The 24866-nt window shown below is 33.6% G+C and overlaps 1 protein-coding gene across 1 annotated transcript in view; it reads left to right on the forward strand.

The window, feature by feature from the left end:
- The window catches only part of LOC128165932 (protein bicaudal C homolog 1-like), a 304614-nt gene that overhangs the window by 106816 nt on the left and 172932 nt on the right, over positions 1-24866 (forward strand). The window contains exons 8-11 of the mRNA XM_052830867.1: positions 177-416; positions 4956-5168; positions 6547-6604; positions 12269-12342. Coding sequence (XP_052686827.1) covers positions 177-416; positions 4956-5168; positions 6547-6604; positions 12269-12342 — 585 coding nt within the window. The remainder of the gene's footprint in view (positions 1-176; positions 417-4955; positions 5169-6546; positions 6605-12268; positions 12343-24866) is intronic.

Consider the following 24866-nt stretch of genomic DNA (forward strand, 5'->3'; position numbering starts at 1 on the left):
TCAAATCATTTTTTTTTTTCACTCTGGTAACTATATATGATACTTTCTTGTTCACTTGAGCTGAACTGAATGCTAAAAAGACATTCTTTTCTTTTTATAGATTTGATATCTCCGGAATTATAAAATGAGGCTATGCCAAACAAAACAGAATTTTGACTTATTTTCTTTTACTGCAGGAACTACTTCCCATAGTTTATATGTTCGAATTACCAATCACTGGAACACTTTGTCCTCTACCTGATGTTAACTCAGCTGAAATTCAGAAACTACAGCAACAATATAACATCTCTGTCAATTTCCGTCAACGACCTCGAATGTATGTTTCCACTGTGATTGTCCGTGGATCTGTATATAATGCTGATGCAGTGAGGGAGGGTATAGCAAAATTAATGGAACTTCTCACTGGAAATTCAACGGTAAGTTTGTATGTTTACGATCTGATTACTGGAAACTGCTTACATTGATCATGTTGATAATTGATTTGTCCAAATAGAATGGGCAGAATGCACAGAATATCAGATAAAGCAGTTTTTGGCTCGGATCTGAGCTGAAAGCTCAAGAAGCTTTTGTAATAACATTTTGTCTGTCGCCTGTCCATCTGTCCGTTTGTCTGTAAACTTTTTACATTTTGAACTTCTTCTCTAAGACCACTGGGCCAATTTTAACTTTTTTTTGCGCAAAGCATCCTTATTGGAAGGCAAATATAAATTGCAGAATGAAAAGGCAAGTTTTTATTCAACGCGGAGAAAACCTGAACTGTAAAAAAAAAAAGGGGGGGGGGGGGGTTGCGTTTTTAAAAATCTTCTGCTCAAGAACTACTGAGTCAATTTTAACATAATTTATCATAAATCATCCTTATGGAAAGGAAAATGCAAAAATTAAGGGTTAATTCTGTTCCAAATTTGAGCTAATTTCGAAAATAATAATAAATGGGGTTCAATCAGTTTATAAGTTTGGTTTTGTTACTCCATATCCCAAAACCGAGGCTATTAGTTTGAAGGGTCAATCTGAAAAAGATCAACATGTTTGCTGTGCAAGAGTTGACTTGTGAAGATAATCTTTGAGACATGCAATATAAATTGATGTCAATTTTGTAAATTGAGGCTAAATATTTCAAATGCGTTGACGTTTTCATTTGTGAAGGTGGTGTTAGCTTCTTTTGATATCGTTTCATTTTCATTTTGCTTTTTAAATCGGATGGAATGATTGCCTATATTTTGGAATTTTTACGTATCGAATCAGACAAACTTTGATGAATCAGGCAGCTCTTAAAGGGATTTGGACACGATTTGACTTAACATTTTCAAATTTTATTTTTCCATTTTAAATGTTTATACTGATTTATAATTCTTTGTTTTGTAAACACAGCTAGAATATTGTCTTTTTTTACATATTCGTTGTATTGGTGTAAATTTCATTCAAATGTAACTTTCTTTTGTTGATAATAGTATTCAATAAGATTGAATAAGTTTAAATTGTTTTTTAATTGTCATTTTGTCTAAAATGGCAATTCTCTACATTACATTTTTTGTAAACAACTAAAAGACTCGAGCTTTGTTTACATAACTATCAATTCTTACCTCTGTATCTCGCTTGTAACTTGACTAATTTAACATTTGATATTTTGGACAATCATTTTAAGGGACATGGTCACGATTTTGGTCAGAATTTATTTTCTGCTTTTACTATTGCAAAAATGCGTTTGTAATGATTACCCAAAATTTTAGAGTCAGTTGTAAAGTTATAAGCAAGATACAGTGCCCACAAGTCTTTGTCATGTAAACAAGGCTCGTGCCCCGTTTTTGTTTACATATGTTCAATATACCACTAAAAATCTTTTTCAACCTGATTTATATATTTTCTTATTCATTTTCAGCATAATTAAACAGTTCCTACCGTTTAAAACATTCATTTTAGGTCTAAAACTGTAATTTTCTCTTCAACGTTCAAAATGTAAACAAAAGCTTTGTTTACATAGCAAAGAATTGTAAGCTCTGTAACTTGCTTATGACTCAACAAATGCCACTCAAATTTTAGCTACTTATAAAGAATGCCTTACTGAAGCATTGTTAACAAATAAATCGGAAAAATAATTTTTGACCAAAATCGTGACCATGTTCCTTTAAAATGCACCAATAACCCAATTTATACATAAAAAATAAAATTTTTGATTACAAAACCGTGTCCCTTTAACAACATACTAAAATACAATTCATTCCATTGGAAATTGGATATGATCTCTGCGCTGTGGTTTATTTATGCAATTTTAAATGCATTGTGTTTGATAAGATGTCAGCACAGGTCTATTCAGTTTAAACATATATTGTTTTCGCTGATGGAGATCATATGTTCTTTCTTTGTTTTAGTGCATCTTCCTCAGTTTTTAGTTCACCTGAGCTGAAAGCTCAAGTGAGCTATTCTTATCACATTTTGTCTGTCATCCGTCTGTCTTGTCCTTTTGTAAATTTTTACATTTTCAACATCTTCTCAAGAACAGCAGAGCATATTTCAACAAAACTTAAAACAGTGCATCCTTAGACTAAGGGGATTTAAGGTATCCGATGTACAATTGACCAAAAAATTATGCCTGGTAAGGTATATATTCAATGTACTCGTTTGTTAGGTAAGGATATGTAGTTTCTAAAAATAGATGTTTTTCCCGCCAAATCACTATGGGGAAGTAACTCTAGCTCTGCAAATCACGCATGGTAAAATACTACTTTTCTTTGACGAAAACATGTGTAATCATTATTAATATTTATCAAATAAAAATTGCCAACATATTTGAATAAAAATAAAGCTTTAAAATAATTTAATTACCTTTATCAATATCTTTTTAATTTTTGCGAATTTTTTTTACAATGACCATGACGACTCACGCGATTTTTACAGCCCCCCCCCCCCCCCACATCAGCTGTCGCATTCATAATCCAACGCATATTCCCGTTACCTGGTAAGTTTCCTGTTTTCTATTCCTTTACGATTGAGAACTTGTAATTTTAGAATTAAAAATCTAAATTGTTCAGGGTTTTTTTTTTCATTCAGCAAAATGTTTGCACAAAAAATATTGTTACTACTACACGGAAGTCGAGAATTGCGGGTCACATCAGGTGTGTAAAGCGTTACGAACAAAGCGTGCGAGAACCGTGTGAAATGTTTTATTAGAATTCATTCCAAACCTTTTACTCGTAGAAAACAATATACACTGTATTATCTTTTACTCAAAATTGTATTTTTTTTTCAACAAAAAAATTAAGTCAGTTTTAAAATGGAGACTGTCGATAAAGTCTGACAACGGTGTTTCCGTATCGGTACAATTGTGGAATGCACAATACATCAACATGCTTTACACAGTTATAACAAAATATGAATCAACCATAAATGACGCTGTGATGTTGTAATAAGCATGCATTTTTTACACGATAAGATTGTGTACAAATACCACACATAACATGCATTGGACATCAGCTATCTGGCTGAACCTGTCAATCAAATTTCGAGTATTTGATTTCATTGGATGGTCGCGTATATGACGCGTCTCTTTTATGTAAACAGCAAAATGAAACGAATTGACTTTAAAGCAATCGGAATCAGTATCTAATAGTATTATTTGAATGATATAAAATCCAGCGATTTTGAAATGGAGTAAAATATGTACTGTTCATGCGCATACATGTAATATGAAATGCGAGAGAAGAAAATTGTTTGGAATCCCGATGCAAAAATAAATCAATGATTAGAAATTTCATTACTTGACTCTTGTTTACTTGATTACGGAAAATAACAAGGATATGTTTTAACACAATAATTACAATAAATGTGTACAAGTATTTTAACCACGAACTCCGTATGCATGGTACTTATTAAAAATAGTTAGTAGCAAATACGCCGTTATACAAATGTTAGGTCCGAAACACTCTGTATGTATAATGAAATTAGGTATACAATAAATTGAACAAATTGAATAGGGCCATACGATTACCAGACTACCCCAATTCAAGTTATGCACAGTCACAATATCTACGAAATCAATGATTAAAACGACCTACTCAGTATATTTCGACGAAATACGTGACTTGTGCACTGCAACTTTTACTCTATATATTAGGATTTTTTTCTTCACGTTATTGCAAGAGCGCCGCGGGAAAAAAATAACGTCATACAACGGCAAATGACATAAAGCTGCTACAACGTCACAATCAGCGTAAGGGGGAAAAGTTAAAATAACTCGTTTTAAAATTAAGAAAAAAAAATATTGCTTGCCTTTATGCATCATTTGTTTATTCTTCATCGTTTATTATGTCAGATCAAAAATAGTGCGACTTTTTGAAAATTTATTTCAAGCTCCGTAATCTACCGAGCTCATCCCGGAAAATCCCGAGCTCTCTGGCTCAATTGTACATCGGATACCTTAATGTTGTGAAAATTAAGGATCACACCCTTTTACAAGGAGAGATAATTATGAAATATTGAAAATTTTTGAGAATTTTTCAAAAATCTTCTTTTAAAGAAGCATAAGGCCAGAAAAGCTGAAACTTGTGTAGTAGCATTCTCAGGTAGTGTAAATTCAAAGTTGTGAAAATCATCCTGTCACAAAAGCGGTTCAACTTTAGGATATCTGGAGAAAATAATGGAATTTTTTTTATACAGGATCTAATACATTATCCAGATATTTTGTGTATGACATCATGAAACTGATTTTATTATGGTTATATTGTTCTTCAGGTGAGCAATGTGGCCCATGGGCCTTTTGTTTGTTTTCTTTAAGCTTAACTGAGGCTGTATGTCCTTTATGAAATTTGTGCTAACTATACCATTTTGAAATTCTTAACATAGCCTCATGTGACCATTTTAAGATCCCTAAGCTTCTTATGTGAATTCACATCAACATTCAGGATGTGAACATGATCTTCATTGATTACTTAATAATAAAAAATAAATCTACTTTGCTGTAGGTAAAATTTGCCGTAAGTATGCAGTTGGAAATTGCACCGCAACACCACCTTTTCATAATTGGAAGAAGTGGTATGAACATTAAACAAATTATGCAAAGAACAGGTGCCAATATTCACTTCCCTGACCCCACTACATCTACTCCTCAAAGAAAAGGAACAATTTATATCACGGGAAACATTGAAAGTGTTTTCCAGGCCCGGCAGCATCTCATTGTAAGTGAAAGGGAAGACGTTTGGTTTGTTAAATTGATTTTAGGACCTTTGATTTGTTGTTTTTATGTTAAGGTAACTCCATATCTATAAAATTATGGGTTCAAAGTTAAAAACTAAACTTTTTTTTAACTTATTGGACTTGAATTTCATCAATAAATAAATAAAATATATATGTATCCATACTATTTACGATGTAAGGTAATAAAAACCAAAGACTGAAATTATCATCTGAAAATCACACTTTTTTTGTTTAAATATTATATATAAGTGGATGGATACTTGTTTGTCTATTTAAATTTTATTGCTTACTATGCCAGAAAACTAAAATTAATTTAAAAAAAAGAAAAAAATTGTTTACATTAGAAAAATTATAGCATTTAGATATATCACTTAGGGAAAAGTAGAAAAGAGTTATTTCCCTTTGTAATTATTGAATTATGTCCAATATAAGGATGAAAAACGCTTATTAGATATCTCCAAGTAAACAATGATTTGAGTTTTTGATGTGCACCTATAATAACATAGAAATTACAAATCTACTTGCAAGAATTTTAATGAATTCATGGTTTATGTAAAATGTATGACGTCACAGGAGGGTGGATTTACTTTAAAGGCTTCGTTTTAGCACACATTTGATAAAAATCATTCCAAGGTATTATTAAACTGTTTTGTGAATGTTCCTTTGAGAACTGTCACTTAATGCATTAGCTTGGAAGCTACTTAATTTGTCCCATATGCTTGTAATGTAGTTATGATAATAATAATTCAAAGCTGATCTCCTATGCATCAAATTTATGTCTGTTAAAAATAGTTCACAGGTAAAAGAGGCAGAAGTATGTAAAATGTTAAGTCCGTCAAAAAAACATATTAATGGGTCAAACTAAGGCATTTTGAGAATACTAATTCCAGTTCGTATTTTCCTGCCATTTTGCCAGAAATCGCATTAGGAATACTCATGTTTTATTTCACTATCATGGAGACTAAACAACAAATTTTCAAAAGTAATGTTAATGTGGTTGTGATTTTGTTGAAAATACAATGATTGTGGTAAACTTGGGCTATACAAGAGAAATAATGAAAGTACATGTATTTGAGACCAGTCTTATGAAAATTTAGGCAAGGTGTAATGCGATATATTTTTTTTCAATTGCTTTGAAGCAGGTATACGGGACGAATTCTGTAGTTAAACCGGGTTTGTAGGACATCTCTCATTTTAACGATACAACATTCATCTATACAAACCTATAAACAAATAGTTGTTTGAAGAATCTTGAGATGATATTATGACATGTTTTCCTATGATCTTTCATGAGCTCACGACAATGTTTATTTTGTATGAATTGATTTGAGTTAATTGGTTTTTGTTTTTACAATTCAGGGATGTTTACCATTGGTTCTCATGTTTGATGTAAAAAATGAAATTGAGATAGAACAAGGTTAGTATTGATATTTAGAGTACAGTTAATATGAATTTTAAAATTAATATGTGCAGGGCCAGTTGATGCACATAATAATGAATTTTTGCAAAAATACGCAATAGGGTTGATGTCTTAAAAAAACTACAGTTTGTGATATAACAGTTTACTTTAGGAGCAATTTAATCCGACCAAGACAATTGTGCACCTTGTAGTACTAATTCACTTTACAGGCTTGGATGCCAAATGTTCCAGATGCTAGAGGAGATAATGCTTTTTTAGCTGACCTAAGGTGAAAGCTCAAGTGAGCTTTTCTCATCACATTTTCCTATTTTCAACATCTTCTTGATTATAAATATAATTATAAATTGCAAAAATTATAGGCTAATTCTGTTTCAAATTTGAGTAATTTACAAAAATAACAACAGTTAATAACTTCAGGTTCGGTATTTCATATATCAAAAACCAGGTTTTTATTTGAAGCAGCCATGTTGGATGCATGATAAACGGGTCAATCTTACAAAGATGAATTTCTTGTTATGCAACAGTTTACATGTGAAGGGAATATTTGAAACACGCAAAATATATTTTTTGAAGTAAATTGAGGTTAAATGTGTTGAAATTTTCACTTGTGACGGTGGTTTTAGCTTGTTTAGATTTTTGTTTCATTATCATTATGCTTTTTAACTTGAGGAAACTATCGCTTGTATTTTGGATGTTGCGATATGTTTGCGATTGCTCCGGGTCACCGGACGTAGGCAAGTTTGTCAGCTTACAAGAGATGATCAAATGATGTCATGTACTAGAAGTTTTTAAGTCACCTAAGTCACTCAGGTGACCTAATGCAATTTGTCTTCGTCAGTCGTTGCGCGTCATGCGTTAACAATTTTACATTTTTAACTTCTTCTTTAAAACTATGTGGCCAATTGTTACCAGTTTTGGTGTGAAGCATCTCTATGGTAAGAAGAATCTAAATTGTGAAATTCATGGCTGCACCACCCCCAGGGTGCCAAGGTTGGGGCCAAATATGCCAAAAAAGCCTAATTTTCAAAAATCTTCTTCTCTACTCCCACACATGTGAGGAAAAAACTGAATGAATGGTTATGATGTCCCTGAATCCCTCTATAAAAATTGTGATATTCATGGCCCCTGGGTCAGGGGTTCAGGATCTAGGGTGGGGCCAATATGGCCATATTGTCAAAATGTATAAGATCTTAAAAAATCTTCTCTACTCCCATATATATTTGTTAAAAACTAAATGCATGAATATGATGTCCATGAAGTCTACTACCGTATTTATAAAGTTCATTACCCCTGGGACAGGGGTTTTATATAAGGCCCTAGAGCGGGGTCAATGTAGCTATATGGTGAAAATGTATTAAATCTTAGAAACTTTTCTTCATTACTCCCGCACATGTCCACTACCGCCTGTACCTAAATTGTGAAATTCATGGCCCATGGTTCAGGGGTTCAGGCTGTAAGGGGGGGGCAATATGGCCATATAGTGTTAATGCAAATAATGTTTAAAATTCTTCTCTAGTCTCACACATCTGTATGAGAGACTGACTTCATAATTATGTTAACCAGGAAGTCTTCTAATTTGTAAATTTTATGTCCCCTAGACAATGGATGTTGACTCTAGGGCAGGGCCAAAATGGATGTATAGTGTTAATGCATATCATGTTTAAAAGTTATCTTCTCTCCTCCCAAACAACTGTAGGGAAAACTGAATTCATAATTTTGTAGAACAGGAATTCCTCTACCAAAATCTAGAGGTAGAGGTTCTGAAATGGGGGGGGGGGGGGGGGGGGCAAAACACTCATATAGTGTATAGGTTATTTAGTGTTCATGTATAGAGAATGTTTAAAAAAAAGTCTACTGACACGGAATATAAACTGACTGCATATTTAGAAAAAACATTAAGCTATCATGTATTTCATGCCGCCTACATGTAAGGCAAGTGTTATGGCTGGAAGAGGGGGTATATTTGTCTTGTTATTTTATTAGCCCCCTTACTACCGGTTTTACCGGAGGGGACTATAGCTTTCCTCTGCGTCCATCAGTCCGTCTGTCCATCCATCCATCTGTCTGTCCCACTTCAGTCTTCCACACTTTTTTTCTTAATGCGTTTAAGGAATAATATGAAATGTCAAATTACAGATTAAGTTTACACTTTTGTAGCGTCTGGTTGACACATTTTCGAGAAATTTAATTTTTAATATTCCAGTTTTTAATGTTCGGGTTCGTTATCGGGTTCAGTGTGTATTGAATAAATGAGGAAAGTATGTAGTCAGTTATAATATCGTCCATTCCTTTTATTGTTTCTAACAAATAAGTTCTGTAAAATAGTGTCATGCATTGTGTTATAAATTTTATCGACAGGGTTTTTAGCGCACCTTAGGTGAAAGCTCAAGTGAGCTATTCTGATCACATTTTGTCCGTCGTCCGTCCGTCTGTTAGTCTGTCTGTCTGTCTGTAAACTTTTCACATCTTCAACATCTTCTCAAGAACCACTGGGCCAATTTCAACCAAACTTGCCACAAAGCATCTTTAGCGTAAGGGGATTCAAAGTTGTGAAAATTTAGGACCACGCCTTTTTGCAAAGGGAGATAATTAGAAATTTATGAAAATTTTCAAGAAATTTTAAAAAATCTTCTTCTCATGAACCATAACACCAGGAAAGCTGAAACTTGTGTGGAAGCATCCTCAGGTAGTGTAGATACAAAATTGTGAAAATCATGACCCCCGGGGTAGACTAAGGGTGGGGCCACAATGGAGGGTCAAAGTTTTACATAGGAATATATAGAGTAAATCTTTAAAAATCTGCTTCTCAGAAACTAATCAGCCAGGAAAGCTGACACTTGTGTGGAAGCATCCTCAGGTAGTGTAGATTCAAAGTTGTGAAAATCATGACCCCCGGGGGTAGGAAGAGGCCACAATGGGTGATCGAAGTTTTACATAGGAATATATTGAGTAAATCTTTAAAAATCTTCTTCTCAGAAACTAATAAGACAGGAATGTTGACACTTGCGTGGAAGCGTCCTCAGGTAGTGTAGATTTAAAGTTGTGAAAATCATGACCCCCGGGTGTAGGGTGGGGCCACAATGGGGGATCAAAGTTTAACATATGAATATATAGAGTAAATCTTTAAAAATCTTCTTCTCAGAAACTAATCAGCCAGGAAAGCTGACACTTGTGTGGAAGCATCCTCAGGTAGTGTAGAGTCAAGGTTGTGAAAATCATGGCCCCCAGGGGTAGGGTGGGGCCACAGTTGGGGATTGAACTTTTACATAGGAATATATAGAGTAAATCTTTAAAAATCTGCTTCTCAGAAACTAATGGGCTTAGAAAGCTGAAACTTGTGTGAAAGCATCCTCAGGTAGTGTAGATTCAAGGTTGTGAAAATCATGACCCCCGGGGATAGGGTGGGGCCACAATGGGGGATCGAAGTTTTACATTGCAATATATAGAGTAAATCTTTAAAAATCTTCTTCTCAGAAACTAATCAGCCAGGAAAGCTGACACTTGTGTGGAAGCATCCTGAGGTAATGAAGATTCATACTTGTGAAAATCATGGCCCCCGGTTGTAGGGTTGGGCCACAATGGGGGATCAAAGTTTTACATAGGAATATATAGAGTAAATCTTTAAAAATCTTCTTCTCAGAAACTAATCAGCCAGGAAAGCTGACACTTGTGTGGAAGCATCCTCAGGTAATGAAGATTCATACTTGTGAAAATCATGGCCCCCGGTTGTAGGGTTGGGCCACAATGGGGGATCAAAGTTTAACATAGGAATATATAGAGTAAATCTTTAAAAATCTTCTTCTCAGAAACTAATCAGCCAGGAAAGCTGACACTTGTGTGGAAACATCCTCAGGTAATGAAGATTCATAGTTGTGAAAATCATGACCCCGGGTGTAGGGTGGGGCCACAATGGGGGATCAAAGTTTTACATAGGAATATATAGAGTAAATCTTTAAAAATTTTCTTCTCAGAAACTAATCAGCCAGGAAAGCTGACACTTGTGTTGAAGCATCGTCAGGTAGTGTAGATTCAAAGTTGTGAAAATCATGGCCCCTGGGGGTAGGGTGGGGCCACAATGGGGTGTCGAAGTTTAACATAGGAATATATAGAGTAAATCTTTAAAAATTTTCTACTCAGAAACTTATCAGCCAGCAAAGCTGAAACTTGTGTGGAAGCATCCTCAGGTAAAGTAGATTCAAGGTTGTGAAAATCATGACCCCTGGGGGTAGGGTAGGGCCACAATGGGGGGTCGAAGTTTTACATAGGAATATATAGAGTAAATCTTTAAAAATCTTCTTCTCAGAAACTAATCAGCCAGGAAAGCTGACACTTGTGTGAAAGCATCCTCAGGTAGTGTAGATACAAAGTATGTATTAGGTATTATTGTACATTGTCCAGATAGTTTGTATTATGACTCCATTTAGCTGATTTTATCATACCTATTGTTTCTCAGGTGAGCGATGTGGCCCATGGGCCTCTTGTGTTGTTTTGAATTTTGTTTATGCTTTTTTACCTGAGGGGAAATATTGCCCGTATTTTGGAATTTTTACGTATCCAATCAAATAAAGAATTTGGTAAATCAGACAGATTATTGTTTACCTGTGCAAAATGAGCAAAATCTGATTCACTAAAAACATTATATTATAAATACTATACATTCTATTGGTAATTCGGTACGATCTCTACGATAACGTTGCGGGTACTGTAGCCTTTTTAAGGTATTTTCAAAACGGAAGACCTCTTGTTGCTCGCAACGAGCCTCTAGTTATTATTTTTCTCAACAGATTTTTTTCAGCGATTTTTGAAAACAAGGGAAGAAATATTGATACAATTTTGCAACAGTCTTGCAGGAAATATATTACTTTATGAAATGTAAGGTTTCGAACTTCCGGTTTCGGTACTTCCTGTTTTTACAAAGAAAATTGTGAAAATTAAATGAAACGCAATACTTTGTTTGTTTTTTGAGTTAGAACATTCAAATTTTAGAATTAGATGTATCTTGTCTAGATGTACAATTTGAAAAAATAAAGGGTCTGCAGGGACCAACGTTCAAAACAGCCCTTTAGCTGTAGCTTTTTTATTTTCCTTCCATATTTAAAAATCTTTTCAGTTTATTGTTCAGAATAAAGAGTACAATCTTAAAATTATGGTCCGAGAGGCCACTTTTTGACTCCTAATAGGGGTTTGGAAGGCCTAAAGATCATAACTTGTTTAAATTTCAAAAATATCTTTAGAAAGAGTTATCTCGCTTTGCTGTAAGAATGTAGAGCATAAATACTGTAGACATACCAAGTTTTGTGTCCAAAGAATGAATACTTACTTTAAAATGATTTTGAAAATATTCCTGTGGAAATTAGACGTGTAGCTACTTGTAAAATTCTTTCTTTTGACATTGCACTACTCATAAGTTCCTATCTATGCAACTGGTTATACCAAGGCATTCAGAAATTTTGGAAATAGATAAGAGATGAATTTTTTTGACATTTTAAGAAAAAAAGGGAAAACGGGGGCTGTCGAAAAGCCCTAACTTTTTGTTGAAGACAAAAAAAGTTCTAGTTTCTTTAAATATCTTCAAAAACAAAAATTAAGGGTTGAAATATTAATCTTGACACCAAGAGCAATTGTTTGACTTTCTTTAATATGACATTTTATTCTATTCAGTCCAGATAACTCGCTTGATGGAACAATTAGATGTTTTCATTAGTGTCAAACCAAAACCAAAGCAACCAAACAAGGTGAGAGAATTCAGGTTAATGTTGATACAATAACATTTGTTGAATCCGGATGTTGTTCATTCCGGCACGTTGTCCAATCCAGCAAAATTATTCAGTCCCTTAACATTTTCCTATCATTTTATGTTAAAAAAATGTTGTGCAATACAGATCTTGTCTATTCTGTTAACCGGCCACATTGAAATGAACCAACTGCTTATAATTAGTGAGAGTTATCTCCCGTAATCTGGCCACTTATTGATCGGCCTTGTGTGGATAATCACTACTCAATTAGGGAACAATTCTCCTGTTGTTGCCATTAAGTCTTGTTGGAAATAAATACGCATTTTTTAGCCAATGAAAGTTAGATAATTGGATTATACTTAACCCCATTTTTTTCAGCCGTGATTTTGGATACCGCGGGAGTACAACTGCTGATATCAATTGTAATTAATGGCCATTGTGTGGTTACACAAATAGAGTTACATTTTATTCTGTCAAAATGTTTCATTCTATATTAAAATCTCGTGTATATAAATATTTATCCATCATTCCCAGCATCAAAACAGTTCTTGCCATTGCATAATCAACCACCTTCTGACTTGTCGCATGGTAAAAATTTGTTTAACAATTTATGGTGAAGCAAGCACTTCTCTATGTTGGACTTCTCAGGTTAATCGGATGTTTAAAAATATGATCAATTACGATGATTTGATTGAAAAAGTATTTCCATTGTACGTATTCCTTTACGTTATGCAATTATTGTTTAAAAAAAAAATGAAAATTGGCACCAGAATCACAATTGAGGAGGGCTAATATATTTTAGAAGAATTGAAGATTTTGCAAGAATAGACGATCAAGACCTACTGCATTAAATACTAAAATTACTGTGCAACAATGTTCTCCAAACTGGATGTTGCCTAATCAGCCACAATTTTTAGAACCACCCTCCGCCGGATTAGACAAGTTTAACTGTAGTATGAGCAATCTAGTTTTATCTCACCTGAGCCGAAGGCTCAAAAGAGCTTTTCTGATCAAATTTTTTTCTGGTGTCTGTCATCAGTGTTGTAGTTGTTGTTGTCCACATTTTCATTTCTGCCATTCTGACAATACTTGGCCATTTTCAACCAAACTTGGCACAAAACATTCCTCGGCCAAAGAGAAGTTTGTTCAAATGAAGGACCACACCCTACTTTAAGTGATGAAAATGGAAAATTAGGAAAGATAAAAATATATTGACATTTAAAGAATACTACCTTTTTCTCAAATATCATTTGGCAAGTAAAGTTGAAAATGGTGTGGAAATTTCCTCATTTAGTGTCAGTTCAAGTCTGTTCAAATCATGACCCCTTGGGGGGGGGGGGGGGGGGGGGGGGTCTGTTCAAATTCTTATATTTGAATATTTAGGCAAAATCTTAAAAAATATTTTCCTGAAAAAACCTTTTCGCCAGAAAAATTGAAATTCTTGATGAAGCATCTTCAGATGATTTGGATTGTGGTTTTTCAAATCATGATTCAAGGGAATAGGTTGGGGCCATAATTGGGGAGGGGGGTGTCAATTTTTATCTCACTGAGACAAAGTTGGGAATGGAGGGGGTTGGGGAACTTATGCTATACCCTCGGCGTTGGCGTATTTACCTGGTTAAAGTTTTTAGCTCACCTGAGTTTTTCTGATCACATTTTGTCCGTCGTCCATCTGTTCATCTGTCATTCGTCCTTCTGTAAACTTTTTACATTTTGAACTTCTTCTTTAAAACCGCTTGGAGTTCACGCAAGGTGAACAACAGTTGATTATAATTAGGAAAACCAATGAAAGGACGAGTGCACTTAAGCTATAGTGAATGGGCCCTTTTCCAGTGCCGTTTTTATGTTGAACAAAATGCTTTTTCCCCATAAAATTTGAGCACTGATGGATACTTCTGATTTAAATGCATGCTTAACTTTACCAAAATCAGTATACATTTTAAACAATTGAGGATTTTTAAATGCCTATATATAGTCTACATCCGGAAAAATCGTACAGAACCTATTTGAGTTGTGTCTATTTAAATCAGTGGGATGAGACATTTAAATCAACATTATTCTGTTGAACAAGACTCGAGTTCATTAATGGTTGGATCCATACACTTTTTGAAATATTTTGAATACGGATACATACAGTGTAATTTGATGAAATCAATTTTATTTTTAAATATTACACAACATGATTCATAAGAGGTTTTCTCGAAATTCTTGTCGGAAAACTCCGAGAATCCATATTATAAAAATGTGCGTAATTCAAATAGAGATTAAAAACTACTTGCCAAGCAAAATAACATATCGTTGATTTTAAAATTAATAATAATCGATAAAATCAACTCCCGTCAGATTTTTGTTTAATTGTTTACAATTTCTATTTACTAACAATATTTTGAGATGCTTACCATTACAAGTTTAATCTCTTTTGTTCAAAACATTCATCCTGTACAAATCTGTTTTAAAATTTCCCTGTTATTCAGAACTAATAAGATTCCCTCCCCCTACCCCGATCTAAAAATTATTTTGAAATGAAATTAACATCTCAAGAATGAAATTTTTGATGAGTAACAAAGAATTAATAAAAAAGAAAACTAAGAAAAATCATTGTTGCGTTTTACCTGTAGAGTTAAACATTTCTACCAATCCAGCTCCAGTTAAATAAATGCTATATTTTTTTCACCGTTAATCTCTAACTCTACTTGAAATCATGAAAAATATCAGTTATATAAAAGTTTATTAATTTCTACTCTATGAGTGATAAATAATAATAATACACCCCAAAATTCAAATTTTCATATGTCAAACTTGCAATTGCTTATCGTTTTCTGCCATCTTGAAACTCTTGTGCTCTCACTAAAAGTAGGAATAAACTTTTGTAACACGGGTTCAACACTAGTGTAGTGAAATACATGTTTTATTAACAACTCTGGCAACCCGAGTCGCTCGTGTCGTTAGGACATAGATTTTTTTTTTTAAAATTTCAGTTTCCGTTCATTTTTGTCCCATAAGATGCACATATTGAAATGAAATTTAATATACAGGTTTATCATGATAATATCTAGGACAAGTTAAGTTTTGGGTACAATCGAGCAATTTTCGACAGAGTTGAATTTTGATTATTTGCAGTTTCCGTTCATTTTCATCGTATAGGATGCACATATTGAAATAAAATTTGGTATACAGCTTTTTCATAATATCTAAGTCAAGTTAAATTTGGGTACGATCAAACATTTTTGACAGAGTTATGTACCAAACTCAGGATATTTAATAGCAACTTAAAATCAGTGCTACTTTATGGGTCGGAAACATGGAGCTTCACAATGGCGGACAGGAAAAAACTCCAATCCTTTGTAAACAGATGTCTGAGAAACATCCTTCAGATATGGTGACCAAACAAAATAAAAAATGAAAACCTTTGGAGAAGAACAAACCAAATCCCTATGCCACAAGAAATCATAAAGAGAAAATTGAAATGGATTGGACATACACTAAGAAAAGGCAGATCTAACATCACCTGTCAAGCCCTCCAATGGACACCACAAGGGAAGAGGAAAAGGGGAAGGCCAAGACTAACTTGGAGAAGAGTCCTTGAAAAAGAAATGTCAGAGAAAGGACACAGCTGGAACACCATCCACCAACTAGCAAAGGACAAAGAGAAGTGGAGAAGAATTGTCTGTGGCCTATGCTCCACAGGGGAGTGAGAAAGGCTTAATTAAAAAAAAATTCATATGTACCTTGGACTATGAAATCTACATCAATTTTCATAGTTATTCAGACACGAGTAAATAAAAGTGACACCGTTAAAACAGTTTCCATGGTTCTGACACATTTCAGTTACTGCTATATCATCTACTCTCTCTGCTCTGTCATGTATTCTCTCTGCTCTGTCTCAATCCATCAAAATATGTGTATTTGTCATACAGATGACCTGCAATATATTTCAGACTAGATTTCATTCCACTCCAAAACATATTCCGAAGCATGTCATTTTCATCATCTGGATTTACCAATCCATGTATTGATGCCTTACTCAATAAATCCTCTAATCTACATCCCCATGCTGAGATGTCTTCACTTTCCTGTTGTCTTGCAATATAAAAATTTGCGATTGATGTCTCTTTCTCCTCCACTGTACCATAAATGCTGTCTAATTTATACATGATTTTATCTACAGTTGCATTTGGTCCAAGACTCATTAAAACTCTCCCTGCTGGACCTACGAATACCTAAACAGATAACATTCTCTGAATAACCGTCTGTTTGGAGGCATTCTACCTTATATCTCCACTGATCAAACAAAATCTCACCCTTTCTATCGCCTGAAAACAATACAAGTATTGTAGCACAACTAAGGGGAATAGGGGTTGGAGAATTGTGAGTAGAATCATGAGTAGATAGACCAGGATTGGATGGGGATTGGCCATGGGATGGGACTTAGGGATTGACTGGGGGATTGGATTGGACTGGGTTTTGTACCATTTGTCCAGTATTGGGGTCTCTAGACTCCCTGTTTGACTCTCTTTTCAATGACTCTGCATATGTCAAAACCCACTTTTTAAATTCTTCTGGATTACCATTATCAGGCTTAACATCTAATGCCTCTAGTGTTTGTGCCAAGTCATCTAATTCACTCGGAGTAAGTGCAGCCATGATGACAAATAATATCAAACACAAAATCATGATATAAATAATTTGTCAACTCACTCAACACAAGCATAAGACATTATACAAATAACACAACACGGAAATTGTCGCGTAGCACTGTGCAATGAAACCGACGTGTTGTTCAACACCGCTTTAATTGAAACTATTTGATTGTTTATTTACATTTTTTAATTTTAGAAATTTTTTTAAAGTTGTTTCTAGTATGTAAGAAAAATCTCTGTTAGTAATATAAATATACTAATTGGAACACCTCAGACAGACAATAAAAGTTTGATCGGACACTGTGTACTTGTTGTTTCTTTTCTGTATTGAGTACTAGTGCTTAAATAATATATAAACACTAAATGTTCACTTGATGTACCACTGAATGATAAACCAATGTAAATCAAACACCAAACTAATTTGACTTGAATTTCTTCAAACCAGACTGTATAACTAAACTTAGTCTCGTAAGTCAAAGTCTGTAAAGTCAGTGAAAGTAATTAAATATTAGTAAATAAGAAAAATAAATAAATATGATACTTCTGTTAATACTATACCAACACTAACTAAACAAGATAATTGTCTCTAAAGAAAATAAATGATACCAAAGCAAAATAATGGATCAGCTGATCAATATTTACAATCATGTTTTCAACTTGAATTGTTTTCCGTACGTACGTTACTATCTTAAACAAACGATAAATAAATACAGTAGAAGTCAATAAATTTTACTATATATCCAGCGTTGTTTGTCCAAAGAATTTAGAAGGCCTGCGGTCACTAACGGTAGTTATTGTGATTACATGAATATAGATATATTGACGACCAAAAAATGACATTACAAAGAACTTAATATTAGATTTCATATCTTGTCATAAATTGTTAATACACAAAAAATTAACGTCATACAATGTTCCCACTTTATAGGGAAAAGTTATATATACTCCATGAATATACGTGTATATGTAAATAATAGATTGTTTATAATATGATATATATATTAGATTTATGGAAAATGAGATATGAATTCCATATTCTTTAAGAGAAAACAGTACCTAGCTAGAGGTTAAAATCTTTACATAGGTCATTTATATTAACTTATTTAATATGGAAGATATAATTATCAAATTAAGAAAAGATTGCAAGTTTTGAAAACTAATTAATTCATGCAGAGTGTGGTCGTGCAGTGTATTAATATATCAAAATGGACGTGCTATGAAGGATTAGCATTTTGATTTTTGTATAAATAGTACCACATACCAGGAAAGTCATAGATATTGATTTAAGAATTTTCAAAGGAAGGAATGTTGATGTTCAAAAACATTATACCTGACATCCTTCTGTACACAAGTGAATACTATTGCTTTTACTGATAATATTTAAGTTTCAAAGAAAACTTAACTTATCCTAATATTAACTATATGAGCTAGACAAAATAGGACATACATGTATATATAAATATGATTTTAGTTTATAAAAGAATGATTTACATTATATGTAATTCATTAAGAGTAAATATTTTTCTGATCAGAGGGTCATTGTACCTTTAGTTTATGTTGCAAAACTTAATCATACATGAATATGATACTTTATATTCAAGGAAGAAAACATTTGTTTTCTACATTACATTGGAAGCTGAAGATCATACATTTAATTACATTATTGATGTATTATATGTGTATATGTATCCTATATATCAGACAGTAAAATCTGACATTTCAATAAATGCAATTCATTCTTCTTTCTATTAACATCTTACAGATGGAAAATTAGATATAGTTTTGGATTTTACAAACAATGTATTTTATTTATATCACAGAGAAATGAGGCAGAATGGTTTTAAAACATTATTTTCTGGAAAAAAAACATTAATCATGCAGCAACAATATGGACAATTGTTATAGAAATTGGTGGGGAAAATAATGGGTACATTTTATGTGTTTTGTGGATAAGATGATCAAGCAATTTTGTATTTCCACATGATGAAACCAAAGTTGATTTATTAAAATGGTCTATGTTTATTTAAATCATTGATTGAGAATCTTCTCTATTTGGAAGGATTTTTATTTATTGTCAAATACTTTGAAGATGCTACTTGATATTCCGATATGCCGAAGGCTGGATGAAAAGAATGTCCCCCTCATCCAAGCAATCCCCCGGATGTGATGGATGAGGGGCATTCTTGGAAGACAGCCTGAGGCTGAGGAGCATCAAGGTTCCCTCCCTTCATGGGTTTTGAGAATTGTTTATCCCACCTCAAATAAAAGTACATTTTTGACAATAAATCTGCTTTAAAATTATGAGTGTTTATCACAATGGACGCACTATTGATATGGTATGTGACGTCACTTCCTGGAAGGTTTTTATCTTTTTTTGAAGGGCGATCCCAAGCATAATAGCCAGGAAATAATGCTACTTGATACTCCTCAGCCTCAGACTGTCTTCCAAGAATGCCCCTCATCCATCACATCTGGGGGAATGCTTGGATGAGGGGGACATTTTATTGCTTAAATATGACACAGGCACCTGACGTTTTTAAAAACTTTTTTCTAAATGAAAAAAAAATCCTTGTACTATAATATATACATGTAGTACAAGAATTTTAAAGAGAAAAGTTTAAAACGTCACATGCATGTATGTATAAAACCCTAATCTTGTGTCTATATAGTTTTGTAAAAATGGTTTGAAATGTAATGTAAAAACTAGATGCTGTCATTAGACTGTAATACCCGCACCATGCGTTTGCCCCTAAATAACACTGTTTTGAACCAGTTTAATTAAAAATGAAGGCTATATGCAAGCTCCGGTAATACAATTAAAATTTATAATTTTCATTACTGAAGGATGAGATCCCTTCCCATATGATAATACACATCGTGACATGAGCAGCACTTTATGTGCAATTTGGGGTAGAACTGTTTGCAGTGAATTTTCAGTTAATCAATATATATATATTAATCTTAACATTTTATGTCATAGAAAGTATAATGGTCTACATAATTATTACACACAAAATTAGAAATTAAATTATGCCCCCTCCCCATGGCGATTGCCGGTTTTAGATTTGCTTCTGTGTGCCTACATGAACATCATCGTGTGCACAGATTTAGAGAAGGGGTGGGAGTGAGGGGTCCAGACCCCCCCCATGAAAATTCATTTATATCAATTGTAAAATTACCAAAAATACACCTTGGACCCCAATGCTCTTACAGACATGTAAACGCTCAAACACATTGCGCTTCCATGTTAGATAACATTATTTGGGGGTAAATATTTAATCAATATTTAATATACTTTATTGTTTATCTCAATAGAAAGTATACATGTACATCACAATATGCAGGTGTCCTGCACCACCTTAAAGCTGTTATTTACCTAATTAAATAGTGCAAGTGGATTTGGAGAATAGGTCATAAAAATACATGCATGTTACAAATGAATGATCTTTGTCTGAAGTTACGTACACAACACAGGTCTGCATGTCTCATTAGTGGGTACTAGTTTTACCCAGCTCTTCGATTAGATAGGTTCACGTGTTTATATACATGAGTGTTGCTAAAACGCGGAACGGAAAACGGAACGGAAGGGAAAACTGAAAATCTTATCTAATGTTATTTACCTCATAGATTTGTTAAGCATGCTAAAACGATATACTTTATGTACCTTTTTAATTTTTTTTGAAAGATTAGCAATATTAGATTATTTATCCAAGAATATTTATTTCCTCAAAATTAACAGTACATGCATTGACCACTATATTCTGTCCCAAAATATCCTCGATTCACTTTTTGCTGTATATTTATATATACCTCAGGGTTCAAGCAATTCTCTTTTAGAAGCATTAAACATTCTCATTATTCTTTCTTTAAAACGTCCTCTCTAGCTTATCAGCTGGTATAAATACACGGCTAAAAATAAAGAAGTCTACGGGGTTTTGCATTTCAACAGACCCGGATGATAGTGTTGAAAAATTGTGCAAGGTCTTCTGAGTGACTTCCAAATGGAGAAAATATGTCAACATTTTCCATTATAAATCGTCCAAATGTGCTGCATGAATATTTTGGGATCGACAGACTATAGTCCCAATATATAATCGGAAAATCAAACCAGGCAACGTCTAGAGCTCTCTATTCGGTTATATGTATATAGCTGCTGGAATAAACAACTGCTTAGTAATGCAAACATAAACAAAATTGCATTGCTAAAAATACTAGTTTCACAAATTACTAGTTTCACAAATTACCGGGTATTTTAATGTTTACTGTATTTTAATTTTTAATGTCGTCAGTCCTACGGTTTATTTTCTTCCATCTCAATGATACTGTATCGTCTGTATGATAAAAGATCGTCTAGAACACCGAAAATTCAATTTTGATGTAAGTATATACATGTACATCATATTTGAAATATAAAAATACTCAAAACACGCATAAAACGCTTTCACTAACTGCGTACGTTACGCTGATATGCCAGCAATACCATATAAGAAAAATAAGTAAAAAGTTATAGCTAATTTGCTCGTTTAATCATGTTAATGTTTCACAATTCGTATGCATTTGATTTTTCCGTTTCCGTACTCAACTAAAGCCGAATGAATACGATGCTATAATTGATAGACATTCATATGAATGTTAATAAGATAACAACATGTTGATAATCATTCATTAGATATAAATAAAAGATACAAAGTAAATCGTTTCTGGCCAGTCTATACCCTTTTTAAGCGATAAACGTGATGATATTTTCCATTCCGTTCCGTTTTCAGTTCCGCGTTTTAGCAACACCCATACATACATGTCTGTGTTTTCCGTATGCAGAAAAGGATTAGTTAAGATCAACTAAAGGAATTCATTATTGTGTTTTAATTGGATTATCATTATGATGTTGACCAATTTAGGTAAGCATAATACATGTAGTAGCAGTAGCACAATATAATGAGATGCCAGCAAACATATATTATATGTTCTACTTTCACTTTCTAAATGTGATCTCCCTTTGACAGCATACTGTATTATCATCTTTTAATATTTAAATAAGCTTATCATTGTTACCTATCCTATTGCATTTGTAAAGTTTCTGTCATTTTAGTTACAAAAGTTATTTTTTTCATTTGTCAGACTGCATGCACTATTGAGCTGACCACATATAAACAATTTCTTATTAAATTTGTGTATTACATGTAAGTAGGTGTAGACACTTATCATTTTTATATGAGTTATAATAGGAAGGAAGGAGTATTTCTTTCTTAATGTATTATAATGCATCAAATACAATGTAGGTCATGACCTTATGGGACTGTTCTGATCCCCACGAAACAGGAAAATACAAAATATCTTCTAATGTCATTATATGATGCATCAAATGGTGTAAAGTACATTAATATTAATGACCCACAGGTGTTGTCTTTAACCCCCCCCCCCACCCCATTCCCCCCCCCCCCCCCCCCCTTGATGAAATAGGAAATGATATGATACACTGTATATTTTGTTAACTTCTGAGATCTGAGATCCTCATCCCTAAACCATATAATTTATTTTTGCTCTTTGTGTCATTGCGCGTAAAATTGTATGTAGATTATGCCCCCTTGGAGACACCCTGACATTTTAGAACTAGAAATAATAATGTATTTTATCTTATTAATATGTTATACAGTAGTGTTTGATCCATGTGGGTAAATCCTAGCCTAATGATGTCACTGCTTTGTTTAGGAGACTTTACAATTGCCCCAAATAGGCGAATACACATGGAAGTGATGCAGATAACATTTTGTTTATAAATTTTAAAAATTGAATTAAGCAATTTCCAAAATGTTAATGTGAATCACGAGAGAAAAAGCAATCAAGATATATGATTTAAAATTTGCTACTGTACACATGTAAGAATGTATTAAGAAGACCGAATCTTTATAACCAGGTTAGATTGGGGAGGGGGGGTGAATGTGGAGTAAAAACATTTATAATTTGAATCATTTATTGTTATTGATTTTAACTTGTCAATGAATACTACTTATTGATCCCAAGGTAGAAATATGACCTCTGATCATATCTCAATAGATCATTTGTCAATTATGCAAGGTGTAATATAATTTTTTTTAAGAATAACATTTTTTACCAGTTTATAAAAGTTTTTAGACACCCAAATTATATTTTGATTTTAATAGATCATTCGACAAGGGAGGAGGGGGGGGGGGGGGGGGGGAGAGAGAACAGTTTATATTTGAGTTTGTTTGGGAGTGGGGGTTCCAAGTCATATATTTGACAATTTTTTAATGTAATTTAAGGTGGCTCACTACACCTTGTAACATTTTCTCAAATCAGCAGAAAATTACTTGATTATGGTAGATGTCATGATGGATAAGAAGTATTTAAGCTAAATAGATAAAAGAAATGTGTGACTTTGGATGAAAAATTACATTTTCGAAAATTTAATTCAGTAAACATGGGCAAAAGCTCCAGGCGGATTCGAACTCATGGTCTGCAGTTCAGAAGTCCAATACTTTAACCACTGAGCTACGACGATATACAACCGAATCGAACGATATAAACAGTTTAACAAAATATTTAAATCGCCATCTTGTGACGTAGTGTCTAAAAAAGTGTAAGTCTAGGTGTAGTGAAGTACCTTAAAATAAGACTAAGCCATACTACAGTCATGAACATGAATAGTATAAAACAAAACACAAACTAATACATGTACATGTATATATACATAGGAAGTATTACAAAACAGATGATTGATCTATATCTGGGTTCTTAAATTGAATCATATATCATGTACATATTATATTATTGTTTCTTTGTTCAAGGCATTTAAGATGGTATGTAGGTCATGATCCCAAGTGCTCATCCTGAAATTATTAAATATCATAAAAACCATTGAGATCCCCACCTTTATCCAAAGATATTATTCCTCCTTAGGTCATGCAGGCGCATCAGATCATTATGGCATGTAAGTCATGACCCTAAGGGGTCATCCTGACCCCCTTAGAATCAGAAATTGTCAATTATCTTTAAATTATTGATGTTTGATGATCCTATCTCTATTTAATCTTTATTTTTAAGTCTCCCGAATGAAATTTGGAGATTTATTGTTTTTGTACGGTTCTTAATGTACATGTATTATTATTCTTCATCTTCTTTTTTAGCTCACCTGAGCCAAAGGCTCAAGTGAGCTTTTCTGATCACAATTTGTCCGTTGTCTGTCGTTGTCGTTGTCGTCGGCGTCGTTGTTAACTTTTCACATTTTCATCTTCTTCTCAAGAACCACTGGACAGATTTCAACCAATTTTGGCACAAAGCACTACTAGGTGAAGGGGATTCAAGTTTGTTCAAATGAAGTGCCACGCCTTTTTTAAAGGGGAGATAATTGAGAATTATTATAAATTTGTTGGTATTTTTCAAAAATCTTCTTCTCAAAAACTATTCAGCCGGAAAAGCTTAAACTTGTGTGGGGGCATTAGGTAGTGTAGATTCACGTTTGTTCAAATCATGGTCCCCGGGGGTTACGGAGGGGCCACAAGAGGGGGATCAAGTTGTACATAGGTATATATGGAGAAAATCTTTAAGAATCTTCTTCTCAAAAACTATTAGGCCAGAAAAGCTCAAATTTAAATGGAAGCATCCTCAGGAAGTGTAGATTCAAAATTGTTCAAATCATGGTCCCCGGGGGTAGGGTGGGGCCACAATTGGGGGATCAAGTTTTACATAGGAATATATGGAGAAAATCTTTAAGAATCTTCTTCTCAAAAACTATTGCACCAGAAAAGCTCAAATTAAATTGGAAGCATGCTCAGGAAGTGAAGATTTAAGTCTGTTCAAATCATGGTCCCCGGGGGTAGGGTGGGGCCACAATAGGGGGATCGTGTTTTAAATAGGAATATATAG

This window comes from Crassostrea angulata, chromosome 10 (assembly GCF_025612915.1).
Source record: "Crassostrea angulata isolate pt1a10 chromosome 10, ASM2561291v2, whole genome shotgun sequence".
In the NCBI taxonomy this organism is placed as follows: Eukaryota; Metazoa; Mollusca; class Bivalvia; order Ostreida; family Ostreidae; genus Magallana; species Magallana angulata.